At 40.4% G+C, this 25,138-nt stretch overlaps 1 protein-coding gene across 1 annotated transcript in view; it reads left to right on the plus strand.

Moving 5' to 3' along the window:
- The window catches only part of LRP1B (LDL receptor related protein 1B), a 477,945-nt gene that overhangs the window by 160,654 nt on the left and 292,153 nt on the right, over nt 1-25,138 (plus strand). Inside the window, exons 4-5 of the mRNA XM_059852348.1 lie at nt 18,443-18,562; nt 20,183-20,311. Coding sequence (XP_059708331.1) covers nt 18,443-18,562; nt 20,183-20,311 — 249 coding nt within the window. The remainder of the gene's footprint in view (nt 1-18,442; nt 18,563-20,182; nt 20,312-25,138) is intronic.

The raw sequence follows: 25,138 nt of genomic DNA on the forward strand, positions 1-25,138 counted from the left end.
GAAAGCATGGAGTCAGAGAACTTTTGTCACCGGTAAAATATGGAGGGGTTGCAGATGCACATTTCTTATTCTCAAGGTGTCGTTCTCTTTGTTCCGAGGAGAGCACCATTGTCAATAAGAAAAAAAAAAAAAAGTGTTTGATGGGAGATTTTCATTAGAAAACCGAATTTGAAATATTCAGGTCAGGAAGAGCACACTGTGATAGTCAGCATTCAGTTTGAACTTCTGAATGTTGGAAGGGTTTTTGGAGGTGCTGCTTGAAAGGAAGTAGATCTCTGATCTTGGATAGTGTCTCAATTTATTAAAACCCTGAATGCACTAATAAAGGCACTTCAGAGAACATGATACATTGAAAAAAGTTAGGAAAAGTAATATGGGTCCCTTAGAAGTTCTCCATACGAATTTTTGGAAATAGTTTTGGATGTAGTTGTATTTTTCTTACAGCTGAGCCTGGTAGGCAGCTGGGGGCTGCAGAACAATTGGCTTTCTTACTGGTTGATGCATTGCTGGATTTTGCTGGTATGATTTTAATTGGGAGTCTTGTTCCCAGTCCTTTCATCCTAGTATAATCCCAGTTTTGTTCTCATTTATATTGGAATAAAGACCTGAGTTTGCTTTTCAAAGGTGAAGCATGAATTTTGGCACGTCTCTGCTTGATACTCTACCTCATTCCTACAAGGAAATTGACTTTCCTTTTCATTTTTTTCCTTACTCCTAGGAGCTAAAATTATTATGATGGTTAGCAATTTGTTTAAGTATTTTAGGGTAAATCCCAGAGGTCAGCCAAGTTCTCCTTCCTTACAACTTGGTGGATTACAACCGTGCACTCACAGATGGCAGCAGCAATGTAGTGTAGATGTATTAGGAGGAGTGGAGGGAGTAGTAAAGAGCATGTAATTCCTCACCCTCTATTTCCATGCCTGTGTAGCTGTCACGAGACTTGCTGTGCGTTTTAAAGACAGGAATTGCTCTGCCAAGAGGAGAGAGCTGTAGGAATGTGTGCCTTTTATTGTGGGAGCCCAAACCTTACACGTCCCTCCAGGAGCCTGATGAAGAGAAAGTGGTAGAGTTCTCCTGTGTCCATTTTGGGACGGGGGATAACTAATCACATCCAGCCCCAGGTGTGTAAAGCACATGAGCTGTGGCAGTCTGACCTCAGAGTGAACAGACATGGCTTTAATACTGTAGCATTTCAGCAGAGTATACAGATTTATCCACTTGTCATAAAATATTAAGCTATTTCCCTTGGTCACTGCAGTGCCTGCTTCCCCTCAGAACAATCTACACATCTTGTTGGCAAAGCAACCCTTTCAGAAACAAAGAACTTGATCATCATTAATGTTATTTATCAGGATCAAGAGGATGTGTATGAATCCTACTTGTTGGCTTGTAGGATTCTCAGGTTGTGAATTTAGGTTTTTTTCCCCCAAAGGTAGCCTCTATTAACTGTCCTAAACTTACATCAGAGTAGCTGTTACATTATTTGATATAACAAACTTACATCACTTGATGTTGTCCCTTTGTTTGTTTTTAATAAATGTTTCCCATCTCAAAAAAAAAAAAAAAAAAATCACAACAACTTTGATTGAGGAGCACTTCTAGTAGGATCACCATTTTCTTTGAATAATAGAGCAAATTGTATTTTAAAGAAAGCTAAAAGTTCTGTTTCTTGACTAATTTTTCAGTCTTTAAAAGAAAAATGTTAGTTTTCCTTAGTTGTACTAAAAGCTATTAAAAAATTGTATTTCTCTCCCTGCAAAAAGTGTAGGAGGTGGGATATGCTCATACAACCTCATTTACACAATTCCTTTTTTTATTAATTTAACCATTCAGGGTTGTTTTTCCCCTCATATTTTATCCTAATGGTTGTGGATGTGAAATGAGTCTGAAGCATTGTAGTAAAACTGGAGGAATATTTCTTACACCAGCAGCTAATATCCTGCAGCTCATCTGCACCCTGTACCTGAATCACTACTGCAGTGACAAGTAGAGCAAGGGAAAGTGAAATAAAATATAAAATAAAAGAAGCTGCTCACTGCAGTTGGAAATATGACCTAAAATTAGCATCACTTCTAGGTCCCACAACAGCCTTTATGTCACCTGAATAATAATAAGCATTTTCTATGTAAATATTCCATCCGATTTTACTGGAGGACAGATATTATTCCTCAAAATCTGAACCAGGTCTGGAGCCTCAGCTGTGCTGAGAAGGACAAGCCAATGCAGAAATAAGTGGTCACTGCAGAGAAAAGTGAGTTTTTGGGAAATATTACACTCAAAATCATGTGGTGGTGTTGATGCTTTCAAAAAAATGAAAATTTTTGCCCAAGTATCAAACATCCATTCATTACTTGTTTCTTTTGAAGCTGCTTGGGGAATGGTTTTATTTTTGGTGCTCATATTAAATTATGGGGGATTTTTTGAGTTTTGTTTTTTGGTTTGTGGGTGTTTTTTTTTTGTTTTGTGTTGTTTCTTTTTTTTTTGTTGTTGTTGCAATAGCTGCTTTCTTTGCCTTGTAAATGTACAAAGTGGTCACTTGCTCTTTGGCTTCCAGATTCCTTTTTTGGCTCAAACCCACTGTTCTGTAGATACATTCACATTCATACAATACTGAGGTTTTTCAAGCAAACCCCATGCACAACTGCATGTATTGAAAATAAGCTCCAAACCTAAAAACTTGCTGTAAAATTGGAGAAGGGGTATCAGATAGGAAAAGGAAAATGCATGAAATACTTGTGCAGTAGAACTGTAAAGATGACTTATATACTCCTGAGCCTCTTGCTGCAACTTGTGACATCTTTTATAGAAGTGTCACCTTCAGGAGGCTATTTTTGGCAGTGATGTTTCAGCATGGGATTGTAAGGGTAACAGTGGGTATTGGATATATCCTCCAGAGATCACCTTCACACTACCTCAAATATTTCTAGGCACATGAAAAAAGTGAGCAGTATAACTTGCTGAAGAGCTCTGCACACTTGTTTTATTCTTTCTCATAAAACCAGATTCAGTAAAAACTTGGCCTGAATCTGCTATAATTTTCATCAGGATTGAAAGCCATTACTTTCTCTGGATAAACAGCAGTTAGTACAAATCTTAAATATACATGTAGGGAAATATTCAGGCTCTGTACCATTTGTCACTTGCAGAACAGCTAAAGTGGCAGAAGAGAGGCACAGCCTGTGCTGGGGAGAAAAAAAAAATCTTTATACCTAGCTAGTCTGGAATTAGCCAACTGTCACTTTCCTGAGCCAGGAATAGGTGGAAGAGGAGACAGTGATAAAACTTAACTGACTCTTAGTTTTTCTTCTTTCTTCAAAGAGTGTGAGGCTGTTCTGTGGCTCAGGAAGCCGCAGGTTCCGGAGGGCTCGCTGTGCACGAGTGTTTAAGGGAGCTCTGCAAACTCTGCTAGCAGAGGCTTTGACATTTCCAGGGCTTGTGGGGAAGTCAGTCATTACAGACAGGCTGCTAAATTATGGAGGCAATTTTTATCTGCCAGTTCTTTGCTTCTATTGCTTCCTATAAGCTTCAAGAATATTTGAGGGAAAAGTATTGGCGTACATGGTTGGCTGAGCGGCTCCCTGAGTTACTTACAGCCTTTCATTCCCAGGCTGTTCACAGATTTCTTATGTTGGCCTGGACCCTTTTTGGCCACTCCAGCAGGTAGGCTGATCTCCAGCTCATTTTACAGCCAGTTCTAGGAGAAAAGAAACTTTCTTTTGCTATTCCTCACGCGAAAACCATTCTGAAAATTCCTTACGGAGCTCTGCTTCTGTCTTTGCAGTGTTCTCTGTGCACAGCCTCCAGTCATGGAGCAGATGAAAAATGGAGAGACAGAGAGAATTTTTAAAAAGGGGAGGCAAATGCTGTGACTTTCTGCTTTGCTGCTTCCTTGGTACAGTCTCTGTCAGAATTTACCTTAGTAAATACTTCTATAACTCTATATTTAGAAGGGGAAGTCACAAGACTCAGCACAACAAAATCCATTTAAATGCAGCATAATTGAAATGTCAACATAGCCATGAAATGCCTCAAGGTGTTTCTTTGGTGAAGGCTGGCTATGACACAAAATAGATGCCAGAATACTACGGTGCAGAAAAAGCCTTTTTGTACTCGAGTCCAGTCTCACACTCACCTTACGGAATGTTTGCAAATACTTGGCTGCTGCTGTGGTTCCTGCTCTTGCCTACTCCCAGGGAATCTGACAGTTCAGAGAAGGTTTTGGGCTCAGAGGAGGGAAGAGCTCTTATCAGGGAGTTTTTCCTGCAGGGACTCCCAGCCTCAGCCTGGAGCTGGTGCCCTGCCTGGCAGGACAGACCTTGTACCTGCTCAGTGAGTGCCCAGGCACTGGGGAGATGTGTTGGGAATCTTGTTTCTCCCAGAGTGAGGGTTGATTCTTCATTCAGATTCTGTTAGAGTGACTTGAAAGAAGACAGCACCATTGTACACCAGCTGCTCTCTTCCCCTCCCTCCTCCACAAAGAGCAGAGAATACAAAGTACCATTAAAATGATTTTTTTTTCATCTTTCAGATTTTTGCAAAATTAATCAGTGCCTATGTGCTAGTCTTTTCTCAGGCAAGTCCTCTGCTTGGTGACCCATAAATCATGCTCCTTGAAGCAAGCTGCTTTGCTGCCCCTCCTATGGAAGTAAAACCTCCATGGTGAAGGGGGCTCACAGGCAGAAGTGTCCTCACAGCCTCCAGCTGGTGCTGCTGAACGAGGATGGGCCGTGGCACAGAGCCCAGCGTGGTTCTAGTTATTCCAAGTGTCAGAGCTGGGTGTATCCTAGTCAGCACTCTGGCTCCAGGTTTCAGTCTGCCTGTGTGACACATCTTTTTTTAGCAGCTGATAGACAGAGAAGACCAATCCATGCGACTCTTGCTTTATGAGGCACCACAGGCTTTTTCAAGAGGTTAAGTTCAGTTTGATCTTCAGCAGCAAACTGTGATTTCAGAAGGAAAATGAACTTGACAACTGTTTCAACAACCTGAATGTTTATGTATATCTTCACTTAATGCCTAAAGTCAATATTTGTTAAGTCTGATTGATAAAAATATGTGCCTTTCATCAAGGTCAAATTAATTTGAGGAAATTTGCTTTTGCTTACCATGCTGCTTTTGCACAGAACCCCTTGTCAGGCTTGCAAAAAACTGTGCAGGCATTTTCTCATTTGAATTATGATTATCTTCACTGTGAACTTCCCTGAGAACACCACCTCATTTGAATGTGTCTTTTTTTAAAGGATGCCACAGATTGGATTCCAATTCAGACAGGTGATAAATTACCCGCCTTGACCTAATTCATTAACTTTAATGGTATTTGAAGTCTTTATTTTATTCAGGATCTTCCAATAGACCTGTCTTGTAGACATCTTTATAATAATGTCCATTCATCAGCCACTTAAAGGGCATCACTTGAAATTGGATGTGACTGTGAGGATACAGACTTGTTTCTGGGTTGTGTTCTGCCTTAGGATTCTGCCACCGTCATATTCTCTGAAAAATCCCTTCACCAGGATTTCTTCTCCTGGGAAGCTGAGAAGCCTTAGAGAAAAATGCAAACAATAATTATCTGATTTGCTTCTCCTGTTTTGCTGCTTTGGAATGTGGTTGGAGATTGTTTATCCAACAGGTGAATTGTTTTGGCTTAATGACCAATCGTGGTCAGGCTGTGTCAGGACTCTGGAGGCAGTCACGAGTTTTCATTATCATTCTTTGTAACCTTCTGTCTGTATCCTTTCTCTAGTCTTTAGTATGGTTCTAGTATAGCATTCCTTTATATAATAGAAGTACAGAAAATAATAAATTAGCCTTTTAAGAACATGGAGTCAGATTCATCAATTCCTCCTTCATCCTGGGGACCCAGCAAATACCACAGGATTCCTTGGATGTTGCAGGCTACATCAGGCTGACCTTGCATGAGACAGGGAGGCTTGGGAAGGAGCTCTGGAGCTGTGTGTTCAATATGTATGGCTGGATTTATGTAAATTCCAAATAATTCGTCTCATGAAAGTTGGAACTGCTGCCTTCCCAGAGCACAGCCACGCTGTATGTTGTACCACAGATGTGGAGTTACTCTGTGGGTATCAGTGATAATGGCATCACTGGAGCAGCTCCTTAGGGGATGGCTTGGTGGGACAGAGGTGGAGGATTTTCTCCAGATATTTTAAGTATTGCTTTCAGTTGTACTATTTAAACTAAAAAAGCCACACTATGCCACAATGAGGTTAATTGTAGAAAGAAGAAAGCAACCCTCTATGGATTTGTGCCTGATGCAGATTCCTCTTGTCATCTCCTGTATTCTCTTAAAATCTGGGGTTCTTACCAGGTGATTCCCATTGTGTGCTGCTGAAAATAGATCAGTTTGGGAAAGGGAAACATGACGGGGCTGAAAAAGCAAGTTAGCACCAAAACTGGAGTAACAAACCAGCAACTTTTACTTTCCAGCCCCAGAACCAATTTTCTGTCTCATGTTAAAAGAAATGCATGGTGTAAAAAGAAATGCATAGTTAAAACAACTACTAACACTACACCAAAGAAATCACCAAAGCTGCTTGTGAACAGACATAACCACTGAAGGCTACTGGATTTGTCCTTCTCTTTCTGAGTCTGGGGAGAGATGTGTGGGAGGACTGTGACAAAGCTGTGGCAGGAAATGGGAATTGCTGTCTCCTCATTGCTCTGAAATGCTACTGACACAAACACACAGAAAAAAAAAAATCAGATTAAATTCATGAAAACTGTGGCATTTACAAAGCTTCAGGTGATGGCAGGATGGAACTGTTTGGTGGTAACCTGGCCTGAGGGGATGTGGTCCCACAGCTGCCACAGGGAGGCCAGCAGCAGGTGTGCCTGGAGTTCACTCACAGTACCCATTAAAGCATGAAACAAAAAAATACATCAGATTTAATGCATGTTAAATAGTTCCAATTAATTGTACAGGTGTATTCAGGTAACAGTGAGGAGTTTTTAATAATGAATTTTCTAATCTGACTTTTCCTACAACCTCATCAAAAAGAAACAAGAAAGGAAAAATGCTACAAAATAACAATTTTGCCTTCTGAAACCTCTCCTCTTTTAAATGTGGCAGTGGAATTGTTTTTCACAGCTATGCAAGTATTGTGCATTTTTCTTTTAGTTGGATATGCCTTGTCTTTTAGAGGCAGTTGAAAGAAAAGCTTTCTGTTTCTGGTGTTCTTTATTCTGCATGCTGGACTGAGAGCAGTGAAAAAGTTTGGGAGAAGTAGAAAATGCTGCTTTTTGGAGAATAATTGAATGTGTTCAGAATGGAGAATGTTTGGTAGTGTGGTGGAGGGAGGGACAATGAGGAGCATGGAGCAAAATAAAAAGCCTGGGAGATCTCAAAAAGGCATGTCCAAACAGGGCAATAAATAAATAAATTTAAAAATAAATGCTAATAGACTTTGCAGAATAAAGCAAGACTTTTTTCTAAATTTGAGTTATTATATTTTGGTTGTTAGAAAAAGTGAAGGTGAAGTTACACATTTAAATTTTGCTGTTGCTACAAATTTAATTTTCTCAATTTAATTTTCAGTTTCTGTTTTCTTCATGAAGAATTTAATTGTCCTACAACCATCTCATTCCCTCTTTAACTGTTTTTTTTTTTTTCCACAGTAATCATCTTTTCAGTTTTGGGGTTTTTTTGCTTTACAGATCATTCTGATATTCAAGTTTTTAATGGCTTTTGTTAAAAGTTAGTAAATAAAGTAACACACGGAGCCCTTGTGTAAATACCTTGCAATTCCATGTTTATTCTCAGGAGCTGGAAATAGGGCTGATCTTTGTGGTGCCTTTCAACCCCCAAAGCACATCACCTGAGCCTCTCATTTTCAGTGTTATCCTTTGCAGCTGTGCCTGCCATAATCTTGGGTTCTGGAATCCTGAAATTGGCACTGAGAACCATCATGTTTTATTAACTTTTTTTCTCAGCAGAGAATGAAGCAAGGGGCAGGTATCAGGGATTAGATTTATTTACATTCTGGCCACTAATAAACTGTGTAAATGGCATCTCCTGTGAAAAACTGCATTTTCCTTTTCCTTTACATGCAGAGGTACATGCAGCTACATAAAAATGTAACTTTACTTGGTCATAAAAGCTACAGGTGGCTGAAATGATGAATCACTGGAGTTTTCTGTTCACCAGTTCTTTGATTTATAGGATGGGAAAAGGGAAGGGTTTTATTTTGGGCTCTAGAGACCTGAAATGCTTTGTAAAAAACAAGAAAATCCTGAAACAACAGCTGGAGAACTGACAATGAAAAAAGCACAGAATGAGGTTATCCTATGTAAAATATTCAGTAAAATCAGGGTTTCCTGCATAGATTATGTGTGGCTGTGGCAATAACTTGCGTGGGCAATAAGGAAGCTCTGACTTGCAGCTGAGTGAAGAGATGGATGAAAAGCAGTTCTTGGCCTTCTGTTGCCTTCAAACTCAGAGCCACAGAGTCAGTCACAGGTTGCCAAGGGCTAAGGGCTCATTAGCTGGCTAAAATATAAGAAATGCACCAAGGGGAGATGGGTCATGGGGAAGTGGCAGCAAGTGTTGCCATGGTTTGCAGTGCTGCAGCTGCTCGTGCTGGCAGCTGGTGCTCCAAGTTTGGTGCTTCCAGAAAAGTTCTTGCTGAGCAATCCCAGCTGGATGCCAGGTGAGATGATATCAAATCACCAAAGATGGAATTGTGTGTGTTCTCCCACACACTGGGACAGCAGGTTTGAGTCACAGTGACTCAAACCAGTCACAGTGAATGAATGGATCCACAGGAGGGATCCCACAGTGAAATGGGATCCATCAAATCCCAGTGACTTCCTAGGCATTGGGATTTGATGGATCCCATTTCCTGCCTCTCTGGACACCTGCATTTGTGCACCCTGACTCACGTGTGAGATGGTGACACCCATGGGTGAGAAATGCTCAGGAAAACACTGCCAGCAGTGCCTTGAGAACTGGCAATTGTCAGTGGTTCCAGCACCAGCAGCAATATACAACCTAAAGTAGAATTTGTCATGAATTGTTCCCTTCCAATGGGGCAAACACACTCCAAAAGTCACCTGGAATCCCACCCTGATTGCTGGAGGGAAAAATTTAAATATTCAGCCTCTTTAGGTGACTGAACATCTGCTTGTGAGGGAGTGTGTCACTTATTGTAGCCCTGCCAGAGTCCAGGAGTACATATGTGTGTCTCCTTGGAATAAAAACAGTCAACAATTGAATAAGGACTTTATTTCTCCAGCATAATTTTTCCTTGCCACCAGTTTTTAATTTTGCTTCTAACTTAAAGTCCTTTCTGTTATCCTTCACTGGGTTTAGTTTGCACATAAACAATGTTCACTTACTGAATCTCATGTTTGGTTCTCTGGAACCTGCTGCTATTTTTGTAATTGATTCCAAGTCCTTGGCTGAGTTTCCAGAAAGGCTCTGCCTCATGAGCCTGAGGTTTCTGCTTGGCAATTTTTTGAGGATTTTATCTGTCAAGTGTAGTTGTGTCCACGAAGAGAAGCAATTTCTGAGGTACTACTTCCATGAAGAGGCATGAAATTGGGCGTTGGGAAAAGCTATTATAGGTGTCTTTTGTGATTTCAGAATGATTTAATTATGTTTTTCCACATAACTACAAATGGAGCAAAGTAAATAAAGTTGCCAGCTTTTTTTGGTTTTGTTTTCCCTTTTTCTTTGTCCCCTTCCCCCTCAAGTATCAGTAAAAGAAAATTAATAATTTTTTGGCCTCTCTGCAACTTTTAAAAGTTCCACACCCTTCCCAGCTCCGTTCCACCATTATATCTGTAGCACTAGATGAGGCAACACTACAAAGAGAGTCCAAACTTGTTACTTATCTCTAAAAATTGTTGCTCCAGAGGAGGACTGAGACATCTTGGTGTGCCACACGAAGGGAACGGGGCATTGCCATGCTGGGGTGTGTTCACTTGAGGCACATTAGAGATTTTCAGCTGATTTTTGTGGGCCATTTCTGGCCATGGCCAGAAATCCAGGTATGAAAACACACCACTGGTTTTGGGTGAGCTCATGAGGGAGTGAGAAGGTTCAGTCCTCTGCAAGAGACTGTTTTAAGAGAGACTCTGAGCATTGATGGTGCTGTACTGTGAACTGGCTTTCCATAAATAAAGCTGTATAAAATAAATATCTTTCCATAAATAAACATGTATAAAACCACAGGAAGTCACACTTTTTCCTCTTAGAAGTCCTTGTCATCCAGTGACCAGATGAGCTGGGTGGAATTGTGTGCCTAGGTGAGGGGACAGCCCAGGAGAGACAATCAGGAACAGTCTCCCCAACATTACTTAGATTTCCAGAGCTCCTCCTGAGGCTTCCTAACATCCTTTACTGCCACAAAACATTCCTGAGCATTTTTCCCAGCAGAGCCTGCTCTGCTCCTGCCAGCAAATTGCTGCTCTGGTATCCAAGCATTCCTCAGGCACTGCACTGCAATTTGCTTACAAGGCTGAGAAATTGTGAGCTAATTCTGGAAATGCACTAAGCCCAGACTAAAAAGCCCAGGTGATCTGCTCCTGCTGACTTCTGGACCTCTCTGTAGTTTGTCCATTCTGCCACTTACAGACTTTATCACTCCCTGCTTTCATCTTTGGCCTTTTCACATGTGCAGCATTGCCAGGCTTCATATCTCATTAGACACCCTCAAAGATTATTATCTGTACCTCAATGAACATGTACTCAATACCATGGAAATTGGTATGTTGAATGGCATTGAATATGCCTAAAACTATAAATGGGCTTCTATAAACTTAAATAAATGTGTATTCTTCTCATAGCTTTTCTTTAAAATTTACATCTTGTATCCAGGTTAGAAAACAGATAAATTACTCTCTTCAGCCATGAAATCATTTACCCAGTTTGTATTTTCCCATGTGAACTTTTCTTTAGCTTATGCTTGTGTATGGCAGCCAAGGTATAACTAAAACAGCAAAAGGTCAGGATAATGAGCCATTTCCATGGGTGAAGCCAATATTTCTCTACATGCCCCCTACCTGCTGATCTCATCTTTTAAAGTGTTGTGTGATGCTATGGTTGAAGAACACCACATAAAACAAATTGTTTTGAAGCTGAGCCAAATATTGTAGGTCAAGATTGAGGCAGGCAGAAATTTCAATAGTACATCCTTGAAAAATAAATTTTTCCATGAACTGGGTAGGGAGATATTGTTCAGTAATATTTTTAAGATAGTTATACTCTGAAAAGAACTGCTGAATGTTATGGAAACATATTATTTAATGGGGTATTTTTTGTTTTGTTTTTTTTTTTTTTTCTGCACCATTCCTTCTTCTCTCTGATTTTGATATGTTGGAAATGACTGAAGGGGAAAAAAAAGGGGGAAAAAAATCTGTCTTTTGTAAATAATATCTTGTTACTCCAAAGCAGCCTGAACTTACTCAGCAAGATGTGCCCATTTTCACTGAACAATAATCACAGTGAGACACTTCTGGTTGTGTGCAGATTGACAGGCAGATTAAACAAGATATGTAATTTTCCTGTAATCATAAAACAGACAAACACGCTGTAATGTCTATTTAAAATAACAAATTAAGTTGTTCAGCAACTGATTGCCAACACATAGACAGTGATGTGGGGAAAGATACAATAGAGGGCTGAGATACATCAGGTGAAATTGTGAAGCACAATCCACCATGCTTGCCTTGAGCTGCTCCTTTCCAGGTAAACCCTCCTGCATCACTTGCTGCTGCAGGCCAAGGTTGTCCTGCTGGTGGGGCTGAGCTCTGACACAGTGCATTAAGGCCATTTTTACAAATAAATTATAACTAACATGACAAAATGAGGTGCTCAGCCTTTACCTGACAGCATTGTCCTCACAGCAGTAGTTTAGGAAGGGGCAACCAGGACTGCCCAGGTGTTTCCTGAGCCTCAGGGGTGTTCAGACATCACAGCCCATCATCCTTTCCTCCACAGGATGCACCAGTTGCTGCATCAAGTGTTTTCAGGTTGAATCAGTACTGCTGGGGAAAAGGCTCATTTGCCTGATGATGATAGTAATGAAAAAGGGTGGAAATACAGCAATCTGTTAATACATTTTATCCAGTAAAAATTTTGTGGAAAATTTAGGAGCAGCCTGGTACCCAGGACAAAGCACCATCCTCAAGCATCATTTTTCTCCCTTTGTCTTGAAAATATTATTGTAACACTTCAGCCTCAGGAAGAGATTGTGCCCTCAGGAGTTTGAGCACAGGGAGTTACCTATCAGCAGTCCTAACTCAGACATCCCAGCAGTGTGAAGGAAAAGGCTTGGGGTTATACCCAGGACTTAGAGCTTGCTTTGGCTTGCTGCAGAGCTCAGGATGCAGAGTTTGGGCTTGTCATTCTGGGGCCTGATTACCCTGTCTGTGAATTGTACAGAAATCCTGCACTGCCTGATGGATCCTGGGGCAGGGCTATAGACTTGAGCTGAGTCTTTAACAGATCCAAGTTTATTTTGCTGAGTGGATGTTTTTGGTTTTTTTGGTTTTTTTCCTAGGAGCTAATAAACCCCAATATTTTTAAATTTGACTCCTTGTGTTTTTCTGCTGAATTTGACAGAGGTCATCCACAGCAGGGCTGTAAGGTCATGATCTCTGCTTTCCATGTCTCTTTTTCTGTGCTGCATCTACCATAACAGAGTTATGGGCTGAGGTGTCTGAGAAAGTTCATTACAGTTCTGTCTCTTTTGCTTTTGTGGTAAGATATTAAAAACTAATAACATGACCAACACATGTAAGATAAAAACATGCTGCATTATTTCAGTCCAGCAGTTGAACTCTATCAATCAAGCCACCTTTTTCTGCCAGAGAAGCAATCCATGGAGCTTTATATTGTCTCTCTAGCATCAACAGTAACAAACAAACAAAAAACTTACAGTAGATTACAACAAAGTCTAATTTGTGAAAGAGCTGTTCTTCAAAAACTCAAAACATAAGCCAGAAAAGAAAAATAATGCTTATGGCATATGTGTGATAAGAATAGTCTAGACATCAGTGTATGAATATTGAATCACAAAAACTGAATAAAACAGAGATAAAATCAAGTAAATTTATGAAACACAATGGTGCCAAAAAGAATACTAATATTTAAGAGGGGAAAAAAAGAGATTGCACAGAATTTGATTAGAAGAATAGTTGAGTAACAAGATTTTCCTTTGGGTGTATTTCAGACACGAGGTAAAAAAAAAAAAAGATAGGTCTTAATTCCATCATGAAAACTTGTGTTTTAGCATCAGGTAGTATGTTGCTTGAGGAACACAGTGAAGGAGCCTCCTGGGTCACACAAATGGTTTCTGATATTTCAGGGCCCTTTCCATGTGCTGGTTTTCCTTGGTCTATCATGATCCTTGTTAAAAGCAAGCACTTATTTTCTGTCCCTGCTCTTCCTGCTCAAAGAGGAGTTCCAGAACCTGATTATGGTAATAGCTAAGAACCTTCTCATTTTCAGCCAGAATTTATTAATGGGCAATTTATACTCATTTGTACTTCTGCCAATAGCCCTTTAGTTTAAATTGTCTCTTTCCCTGCTGTTGATCCTCTGATACATTCATAGACAGCAGTCCTAATTCCTCTTCATTTTCATCCCCTGGCACCAATCAAGATGAAAATTTACAGTCTCCCTATCAAATTGCAGCTCTCCATTCCCCTGCTAATCCCTCAGGCTGTGATTCTGCTTAAAGCTGAGTTATTCCCCTTGTATCCATCGGGGTGTGCACAGCTGCCAGCAGCTCCCTCCTGGAAGGGAAGGCAGGGAGCATCCTGGGCCTTGACACCAACAATTCTCCATGGGAAATGCTTCTCCCAGTGCTCTCTGTGATGCATTTCCCTCTTTCCCAGGCAGCATTGCACTGGTAGCTCCTGGGCACTCTCTGATGAACTATGTGACAAGGATCCTTTGTTGTTTCAAATTGGGAAGTCCTGAACTGACAACAGAAGCTCTGCTTTTATCCCCTTGGTGTATTGTCTGGCACTTTGAACATGTAAACTTCAGCCAGTTTCTTTTATATGCACCAGCTCTGTATTTTTGATGTTTATCAACACTACATAGTCAGTAAATTCTAATTCACAGAGTGCTGAAGTGTTGTCAGTACTCTCCAGTACATATTGTCATGACAAAAAGAGCAGGACAGGATTTACATATTGCATAACTGGGAACCCATTGCAGCCAAAAGGCTTTATTATCATGAAGGAGGTTCAGGAATAATGGCAGCTAAATACATTTTTCTGTATGTCTCAAGTCTGCTTTCATATGGTCATATAGAATCACAGAAATTTTTGGCTTGGAAGAGACCTTACAGGGCATCTCACTGCATCCCACACCACCCTGCCAAGGCCTGGGACACCTCCCACCTGATGGGGCTGCTCAGGGCCCCATCCAGCCTGGCCTTGGTTGTTTTCCCTGCCAGGAAAGACAAAGCTAACAGGTGTAGGCACACAGTTTGTGGTGGTTGGGAGTGGGGCTGGGCCCAGCCTCATTCCCAATGGGCACAGCTGTGAGAAGCAGGAGAACAGCACTGACAGCAATGAGCCATGGAGTGCCCAGGGGCACTGACCAACCACTAAAGGGAGCAGAGGGCACACAGGTGCAATGCATGAACAGGAGGGTATAAAAGGCTGGGCTAAAGAACAAGAAGGGCATATGCTGGAAGCCTTCTGATGAGTTATGGTGTTACTCTGTGTGGATTGAGGACTTCTGGAACTGTATGATGAACCTCTATGTATTGTGGCTGTCTCAACTGTGACAAACAGGTACATTGATAAATCTGTGGGATTTTTTTTTTTTTTTGGACAGTCCCCAGTAGCCACCAAATAAATAAATTCAGTATTAGGAAGCTGCAAGCTGAGCTTCTTTTCCCCTTTGTAGAAGCAGCCAAAACATCTGAGCATGTGAACCTGGTGTGAACCCTTTGTGAACCTCATGTCAGCTCAGGAGGAACTGACAAAAAGGATAGTCAGATCAATTGCTTAAGCCTTTCATTAAAAAGCCATTCAGGAGAAGTTAGTTCCTTATATCATTCATCTTGAATGAACTGTGATAAGCAGTGTGTTTCATTGAACACAGAAGGAATAAATGAAGGCAGGATTTTATTACAGTGAATTCCTGTGGGAGCAGTTTGTCCAGGAAGCTTACAGCTCCTCTGAGTCATTGTCAAAGGTGCATCACTTTAGGGGAGATGAGATCAGCAGCATCTTTGCCTGATTGACTGCTCTCCTGTGGGAGCAGATGCCTGGGAGTTGGAGCAGCATGAAAGGCAGGAAGCATAAGACTGGCATGGGTGGCTTTTGTGGCAGACCTGGCTCACAACTTCAGAGAGTTCATGGAGATGTAGGGAAGTGAAAAATGCTGCCCTTCGTGTCTCCCATGGAAGAAAGAAAACACTGAACAAAATGACCTAAATCAGAGTTGGATGAATTGTCCCTACTCCCTGGGTTTGGGGAAACTAGATCATCCTAAAGACACTCACAGCTGCTCCTGCTGCCCCCCATTTCTGCAAATCTCACGGCTTGCTCTGCAGCTCCTTGTCTTGAACTGTGGCTCTGCCTGAGAGCTGTAAAGCTCTCTCCTGTTGTTTCCTTCAGTGCAGCTCCTTCCTTTAAATCTTGCAGCAGAAATACCAGGCTTTGACAAATGCAGAGGCTTCTGTAGCTGTGATGAAAGTGGAAGGCTCAGTGATGCTCATTCTTCACTGCCTGTGTACTTTGTAAACCAGTTCTCGCTGAGAAAGGGAGATCAAAGTGGGTGCAGAATTTTAGAGAAGACAAGAAATGACAGTCCCTGGCTTTTATCTCTTTAAATGTCCTAGCTGGAGCATTAAAAATATCAGTGTTCTGCTTCACGATTTTTCTTTGCCTCCTCACTTCCCAAGAAACCTGTTACAAATCTAACCAAGCCTTAAATGTATACACTGTCTTCCATAGCTTGTCCTTCAATATTTCAAACATTGCCAGAGGCAGTCAAACTCTGTTTTCTTCCAAAGGTTTTCAGAATCACTATTGCAGCTATTACAAGCTAGCTAGTAAAGTAGAAAATACATTTGCTATTTTACTGTTTCATGTTTTATTTATTAAAGGCATCAGGTAGAGGCATTAAGAACATGCCCTAACTCTTGGTCAGTCCTGAAGGGCTCAGGCATTTGGACTAAATGATCATTGTAGGTCCCTTTCAAATGAAATATTTTTTCCTAATCTATTCTAATTTGTTGTATTCTATCTATTCTTGCTATCAATTGTTATTGAATTTTTTGCTTTTTCACTTATGGGTTTCCCTGGCAGGGTTAGCAGATCAGCAACGGAGCAAAAATTTCTGGGGCCAAAAAGTGTCTGTCACAATAAAAAACCAAAATGTATTTGAAATGATCTGATGTATAATTTAGGGGAGGAGGGGAAAATGTCAGTCTGAAGTCAGAAACAGATGGCAGCTAACAGTGGTTCTTTAATGGTTTTGTAAGGAAAATGAAACCATTTTGCTGTTAAAAGCCACTCATGTGATTCTGCAATAACCTAAAATTAATGAAATACAACAGTTTTTGTGAAAAAAAAAAAAAAAAAAAGCAGATAGACTTTTGTGGTTGGTGCTTGGGTTTTTTTTTTGTTTGTTTGTTTTTTAATTTTGTTTTTAATTTTCCCCAAATGGACCTCACTTGCCAATTTATTGTCACTGTTCTCCAGCTTTCCTGGCTGTGTGCAGATCTGTTCTGGTTCAAGCTGCTGCCTGACTGCATCCATTAAGGAAAGAGTGCAAACAAACCAAGTCCTGTTTGTGAGTCAAACAGTTCTCATCCAGTAGGAGCTCCTGGCTGTGCAGCATCAGACAAATATTGCAGGAAGAAAATTATAGATGGTAGAGGATGGTTGATCCATGTTTGCTCAGAAAATGAGATGTGTGTGTTGGTTTTGTTCAGATAGAAATATTAACTCAACAGCTCTGCATCTAAGCCTGCAGAACCATTTTAGGGAAGTTCTCCAGTTTACCCTCTGTGAGGGACTTGTTCTTGGAAAGGTGTAGCAGATTTAAGGACTGGACTAGGGACAGGAAAATAACAAAGCCAGCTACAGCCACAAAATATATTATCTTCCTATGCACAGGGGCCCAAGAGGCAGAGAAATATACCAGAAACCACTGGGAAAATGGGCAGATTTAGACAGTGTGTGGTTTATGGACCTCTGGGCAGTCTGTAGATTGTGTGGCACAGAGTTCTAGGGAATGCCCTGAGAAAATTGTGTAAAACCACTTTCTTTTTAGAATAGTTGCATTAGAATAAGTAGTAACTTTGTGTGCCAGCCACATCCAGTTGTCTCCCAAAATTTCAGCTTTATTTTGACAGTGGCAGTTGCTCCGGAATGGAAGCTCCAGGGCTCAGATGCTGATAGAGACTCTTCTTCATATTCATGTTCATTCTACTCCCAAGTAGAACTCGATGAATAATGATCAGATGGATTAAAACTGTTCACATATTAGGATACAGATTTCTCTTTTTCCTTAGGTCATACCCAGTTACTTAAAGCCAGCCCTGTAGCAGAAATTTCTCTGCCCATTTGCAGGTTATTTTCTGCCTCATCTGCATAGTTTTGAAAAATACCCTCAGAGCACCTCCTTAAGCTGGGTTTCTCAATTTTTTTTTCCTTTTCCTGGAGGATAAAAAAAGTGTTTTTTTTTTTTTTTTTTGATCAGCAAAATTATTGAAACACGGCACCGAGCTTGAGCTGGGAAGGGTTGGAGTGGCTTTTGTTTGGTTTTGTGCTGTTTCGTGCTGGAAAACATTGCAGTCTGTATTTCTACAAGATTTCTTCAGTTTGTTTGCATCCTGCCTTGTGCTGATGGTGTGTGGTTAAGCAGATTCTATGAAGGATGTCTGCAGTAATGACATATACAGTCTCCACAGGTTTATCCAGCATTACTTGTCCAATGTTAAATTATTGAGGCAGAATGTCTCCCCATTGTTTGGTGTGAAGGTTTTGTGTGCATCATTAAATCAAAACAAGCTTTTAAAAGTTAGAAAATCAGTTGATATGAGGAATAATAAAGACATGGGTATTGAAAAATTTTGAAAAATAATTTTTTTATAACTGTTACCATTTCAGGATAGTTTCTGTTTTGGTTTATTTTTTTTCCCCAACTATAGTTATGACTAACATGCAAAAAATGGATGTTTAAGCAGAGCGACAGTACACTTCAATAATAAATTTATGAGCAACTCTTGATAGAGATAAAATGTTGATTTCCAACGTTTAACTTGCTGACATGCAGTTTTCATAACATGCTCTTTACAGGGTGTGTGTGTGATATATTCCCAGCTAATGTAAATGGGGGTGGGGCTTCCTTCCTGAGACATGCACTTAAATCTATTCCAGTGTTTCTAAAGTTTGAGATTTAGGGATAACACAAATATTTAGTAACATGTTGCTCTGTTGCCATTCCCAGAGCTGCTCCCCAAGTGCCAGCAGATGAACTGCCAGCACAGATGTGCCATCACCAGGAACGGCACCCGCTGTTACTGCGGGGACGGATACGAAACGAGCACTGATGGGAGAAGCTGCACAGGTAAACAAGAAATTCCATGTGACATCAACACCCAGGTGTCTCCATGGTTCCCTGCTGGCTCTCAGGGGCAGGGAGCTGGTGGACAACCAGCACAGCAATGTTGCTTCCTCATCCTTCTTCAAAGGCGTTGGTCAGGGACAAGCGTGGGCTTTTGGGGAATGGGAAAGAGTGTCCCTAAAATGAGAGTCAGGACCTCCCTCCTGACTCTCTGATGCTCCTGTGCCCCTGAAGTCACAGAAGGATCAGTGTGTTGGGGTTTTTCTCAAAGAGGACGGGACTGTTGGGATGTGTTCTTTGAGCTTTATTGTAGTGTTGGCCTCATTACATCGTTGGGACAATTGGAAGATGGTAGCAGCTCACGTACTGCCAGCAGCCAAAGATTTTTCTTTGTTAGAGAGTATTTTAAAAACTTTCTAGCCAACAGCATATTGCTCAAGCTCACAGACAATTGTTCTAGCCAACCACTAAAAGTACAGGTCTGCCTGCTTCAAACAATGTTTGCTTCAAGCATCATCCTACCTTTACTGTTTCCCACAGCTCAGCCGGACTGGAGCAGTTGTGGAGCTGCAGCTCAGTTGTGTCAGCTGCTCTCTCTCCACACCTCCCCACCAGGAGAGCCTCTGCAACTTGTAGTGTTTCACCTCATGGCCATGAAGTCACACCTAGATCAGAATTTGATAAATGAAGCCTCCCAAGGTCACACAATTTAGCTGAGAACATTATTTTGGAGTAATTACTTGTAGACTTAAGTTGTAGACTGTTCTCTTCCACTTTTTGAAATATATGACTTCTTCATTCTCTATGCAGGTGTTTGTTTCTTGCTTTATTTTTATCTTTTTTTCTGTTGATAATCATATTGGAGTTCTCTGGCCCTATGGATGTTCTCACTACCAATCCCTTCTCTCTCCAACTAAAAGTACTGAGCCAGATTCTTCATAAGTATAATTTATTATAGGTTCTTTCTCTCTATGGTTGTCATGTTTTGTGATTAAAAATATATCTCAGGAAGTAATTTAAACAGCAGGTTTTTTTTGGAATGTCAATTTATTGCTTAAACCCTCAACCACTGTTAAATAGCATATCTTGATTTTATGGTATTATTTTAATATACCCTAGTTGAGAAAAATGTTCTTTATATTTATTAGAGGAGTGTATAGTTTTTGATGTTGGATGGTGGTTTAATGGAGACGTGGTGACAGCTCATTTAAGGAACTGTAAGACATTGCCAGCATAAATAGGTTGAGAAGGGTAATCAATTACTTCCTCTCCTGAAATGTTGCTCCATTCATCAACCCTGATAACCAGTGATCTCTACTGCTAACAAGGACCCAAATGTCTCCCTGACATGATGCAGGCTTTGGAGACTACTTGAAATAATGAAGGTTTTATCTTTCAAAATTAAGAGCTATTGAACTTGAAAACTCCTGCCCTTCTTTCCGGCTATTTGAGTGATTTCAACAGCCAACATCCCTGATAAATTCATGGTCTGGGAAAGGAAAAACATCAGGCCTCCCACCAAAATGATCCATGACTTATAAAACTCGCTTAGAATACTCAATTTTATTGAATTTCTTTCTTTTTTCCTAATCCCTAAACTGGATCTTGTTAATGTCCCTTTAGATGTGAATGAATGTGACACGTATGGCAGCTGTGGCCAGATGTGTCTAAATACAGATGGATCCTACACTTGCAGCTGTGTGGAGGGATATGTGCTTCAGCCTGATAACAAGTCCTGCAAGGCCAAAAATAGTAAGTTTTAACTTCTTTTTACCTTCCTGAAAATATTTTGTGGTTTGGTTCAGGAGGATTCATGTGAAAGGACAGAGATGAACACAGGTGAGATGAACTTGCCTTCACTCCACTACAAAGAGCTGCACAACAAGCTTAGGAAAAAAAATTCACTTATTAAGACAATGCTCCAAGGGAAATATCAAAAGTTATTATCTGGATATTATTAATTAAAGCAAATTACTCAATTCAGCCAAGATTAGAAGAGTTCCCAGTTTCCCTGTTCATAAATAAATCAAAGATTTTCCTCACACAAACAAAAAAAGGCTGTTTACTCTGGGAAAACAATGGAGACAGGGGAAATGATCATGAGGTAATTGTACCCTTAGGACGAAAAAAGACATGAGGTTGCTTTGTCCTTGCATCATCCCAAGAGGTGAATTTCCTGATATACATATTCACACGAGGCTTTTTGTTGCTTAGTGCATGTTTTCATTTCTTGTAGTGGATTGGGTATTTGAGGAAATTAGTCAATTGTGCTTAATGAGGCAATAGAGTAGACAGTGTTTTCTTATTCAGCATAATGAATTAACAATGCTTTTATATAAAAACACAAAAAAAGTTCCTTAAGGAATTCAACATCCACAATACTGAAGCATGTGCAGCTGTATATATTTTGCATGTTTATTGTATATATTTTTAAGGCTTCCTTTTTGTAACTATTTTTCCATCAGAAAATAGGTCTAAGGATGGTTTTGAGGCTTCCTCACCTAAGAAGCATTACTCAATGTGTCCTTAGTTGATCACCACTAAGAGTTAAAGAGTGTTTTCCTGCTTATACTGGTTTTACTTGATCCCTACGTGGACATTTTTTAAAGAAAGACCCTGAAGTTTTGTGAGATAAGTCAGCCCATGCAAAGTAAAAATAACTTATTATTCTTCTTTCTCCACCTCATGGAAATCATAAATGCAATTCTAGATCAGGAAATCCTCATGGTGTCTGTACTGGGCTTGAGATGACCCTTTTAATTCCCATTTTTACACACAGAAAACTGAGTAACAACCGAGGGTTGTAGTTAGCTGTTGGTGTCAAGATGAAACAAATCACATTAATAAGGGGCTTCTCTGTAGTGTTTGCTACTTTATCATGTTTATTTGACAGAAGTTTTCACATTTTTGGTATCCTCTGAAAGGAATCACTACTCATTAATCAAAACATCTCTGTAGGACAATACAAACCAGGGTCGTGGTGCTGCACAGAAATGAGTGTTCCCCATTACTTTAGGTTTTTTGAAAAAAGCTAGCTTTGGATCAGAAAAACAGAGTCCAAGGGGAAAAAAAGCAGGTGTCTATGGAAAAAACAAACCCAGCCCTTAGAAAACCTATCAATTTTTGTCCTTAAAGAACCTAAAGCAAATAAGGATGGAAAAAGAGCGACCTCTCTGCTTTGTCTACCTTTGGCAAAAGTAATTGCCAAACAGATGAAGAAGATGAGCTGAGGAGCACTCAGCTCTGTGTGTGAAAGCTGTGAGAGATGAGAAGCAGCACTAGAGGTGTAGGCTGGGCTTTCTGTGCAGCTTTCAACGTTAATAACAGCAGGTCTGCCCTGAATATGAACTTCCATCCATGCTGAGATCCTGGCCACGACACAACCCAGAGCACCAAGCACCCCAGCTGCCTCTGGGAATGAGCTGGGAGGTTTCTGAGCACTGAGGACTGTGTTGGAGGTTTGCACCAACAGGATGGCACTGCTGGGACACATCCCTTGAGCTTTATTGTGGCATCACCCCATCTCATGGTTGAGACAATTGGAGGATGGCAAAGCTCAAGTCTTGCCAGCAGAACCCAAAGATTTCTTTGTTAAAGAGCATTTTAAAAACTTTCTAGCCAATAGCCTGTTGCTAAAGCTTACAGATCATTGCTCTAGCCAGTCACTAAAAGTACACGTGCACCTGCTTCACACAATGCCTGTGTGCCTTCCACTAACAATACACAATACTCCATTATTGAGCTTAAAACCTTCTGCTGTCTTGCTAAGCATATTTTCCCAAGTTTTTTCTGTAGTCTTCTGTGGACTATTTTTCTGTAGTCTTAAGGTCTATCTTGATCAAACCAAAAACTCAAACTACTGTTTCATGTCCTTGCTTGCTGTACTGCTGTAACTTTTCTATTTTCAGGCTTTACAGCTACACCTAGCTAGAAGTTCTTTACTGTTTCTGAGACCTGTTTTCACAGCTTTCTAGAAATCTTCTCACTTTCCTATTTTTCCCATGAGGAGCAGTGAGGTGCTGAGCAGGTTGGTACCTGCAGGAGCTCTGTCCAGGGCTGGGGACAGCGTGGTGACCCCACAGGTCCATCAGCTGCTGGGTGACATCAGAGCCTGTCCCCTCTCAACCATCTCTGCACGTGTGGGGTGGCACATTTAGCTGAGAGCTCCCCAAAATCTGCTCCTTGCTGCCCTTCAGGCAGCCAAACGCTCGGCTGGGAAGGTGCTGAGGTCTCTCCCTCATTAAATTCTGCATTTTCTTCCTCAGCACAATGAAATAACTCTGGAGCTGAAAGCTTTTAGCTGCACATTCCCTTTGGGAAGGATGTTAAAATGGGTATCAAAACAGCTGGGGGCTCACTGTGGGTTTTTTCCAGAGTTTTAAAGCATATTTTCTTTTATGAATAAAGAGGCAGTTAATGGTTTCTTCTGAGGTGAAAATGAAACAAAACACAGCTTTCCAAACAGAATTTAAGAACTTACTTGTTTATCAGATTTTTATGCCTAAATTGCAAAGTCTGCACATGATGAGAAGAATATTTAAGGAAAGAAAATTACAGGATTGGGAATGTCTAGGTGAGGAAAAGAAATTCATCTGTTTTACAAAAGTTCCTGGGATGCTTTATATCTCCAAAGCCAATCTACAGAGAAATGCTATGTGGTGAGAAACATTTGTCATGTAGATAAAGTGGGATGAACTGAAAATGACTAAAGAAAAAAAGAAATTCTAGCTTCTAGAAAAAAAAAAAAATCAGCCCTGTTTAACTGATTTGACAACACAATTTTCTTGTAAAATCTCATGAAAATAAGTTTTAAAACTTTAGAAATAAAACAACCCATTTTTGAGGTACATTATGGTTAAACATCAAAAATAATGTAAAAAAAAATTGGACTTCTCAGTATTTTTTCAGATTTTTATATGACACATACATTGGTGACAGCAAAGCTCTTATGATTTACAATGTATAGCTAAGGAAAAGGGGTTGAAGCTGTTTGTAAGCCCTGAATTCTGGGGTTTATTGTGGTGGAAAAATTAGAAAATGCTGGCATTTCTGAGGTTTTTTTCAGATGAGAAGTCTGTTGGCAGTGCAAGACACCTTCATTTCTGATTTGTTGTGGCATCACTTATTGATCTGTATTTTAGACAAGATCAGGTAGGAGGGAAATGCAAGCCTTTCATCTTCTTCACTACTCTGTCTTAAACATAATTCAAAGGAGGATGCTTTCATTTTAGTCAAGAAGGATGAATCATAAAACTTCCCTGGATTAAAGAGCTACTCACTTCTTATCTTTCCTATATTATAAAAAAAAAAAAAAAAAAAAAAAAAAGAAAAAAGAAAAAGAAAAACTTGTGAAAATAACACACATGAAGTCCACTTGTTTGAAAAGCTGCTGTCAGCTCACTGGAACTCACCCTAAATCTGTCCACTAAACTTTTGAGCTGTGTAGAATCTGTTCTCCAGGAACAGACAAGCAGTTTTGTGAGAGTGAAGACAGGATTTTCTTTAGTATCTCCTAAAAGATGTTTTTCATCTGCATTATGCTATACAGTAAGTAAAATCTGTGTTTTTATAGAATGTATATATTTTGCACCATTTTATTATCAATACATAATGTTTTTCAAATTATGAAATCAGCCTTTATCTGAGCAACACTGAAGGAAGCAGGTAATCTACCCTACTGTGCAAAACCATGGTTAACTGCTTTAACCCATTGAATTAAATGCATTTATGCTTTAAAAATACAATTTCAAGGCCAGTAATCCAGTTTCTGTATTTTTAATGTGTAATGGTGCCTGCTGAGCAGAACCTCTTGGCAATGCCACAGGTCCTTGCAACACCTTTGTCTGCAGCCAGGTTTGATTACAACTGCTGCTCAAGAGGGTTGAACTGATTCCTTTTAAGAATTCCTTTATGTCTTAGACCCTAATACCAAAATACAGCCTTTCTCTGGAGTTTAGTGAGGTATTAAATCCTCGTTACAGTTTTCAAGAGGTCAGTTCAAAGCAAAGATTTGGCTCTCTCTCCCAGCCCTAAACCACCAGGTGGCTTTGAAACTGCAAACAGCTCCTGTGAGCTGCCTTCTCTTTGAGGCTTTAGATACTGCAGACTCTGGAAATATCCAGCTTAACACACAGAATAAGAGCAAAAATCATAATAAAGGTCTTTCCACACTGCTGGGAGCTGGGGAAAGAGTGATTGAATCCAGAAGTAGGCAGTGGTGTTATTCTGGGGGGAGAGAGAAGCTGAGCACAGAGCTGTTGGATGTGAAAATAAATCCCCAGACTCAGCAGGATGCAGATGGAACTCTCCTTTTGTTCCAGCTTGGGGTGAGTGGGTGATAGGGACACAAGTTCCTAAATCTGCCTCTCCTCAGGGGTAGCAAAAGTTGCTAAGAACAAGGGGAAAGAGAGATTCACAGGCACTGGCTGCAAAGGGACCTACCTGGCAGATTTCAAACAAAAAAAATTGCTTAGTGAAACCCCCCCTGCCCCCCACTGCTTTATCTTTTGGAAAGGGAAAAAACAAACAAGAGCTTCACTCATGGCATCACCTCAAGGGATTGTTTTGCAAAGAAATTCG

The sequence above is a fragment of the Haemorhous mexicanus genome, chromosome 8 (genome assembly GCF_027477595.1).
Source record: "Haemorhous mexicanus isolate bHaeMex1 chromosome 8, bHaeMex1.pri, whole genome shotgun sequence".
NCBI lineage: Eukaryota > Metazoa > Chordata > Aves > Passeriformes > Fringillidae > Haemorhous > Haemorhous mexicanus.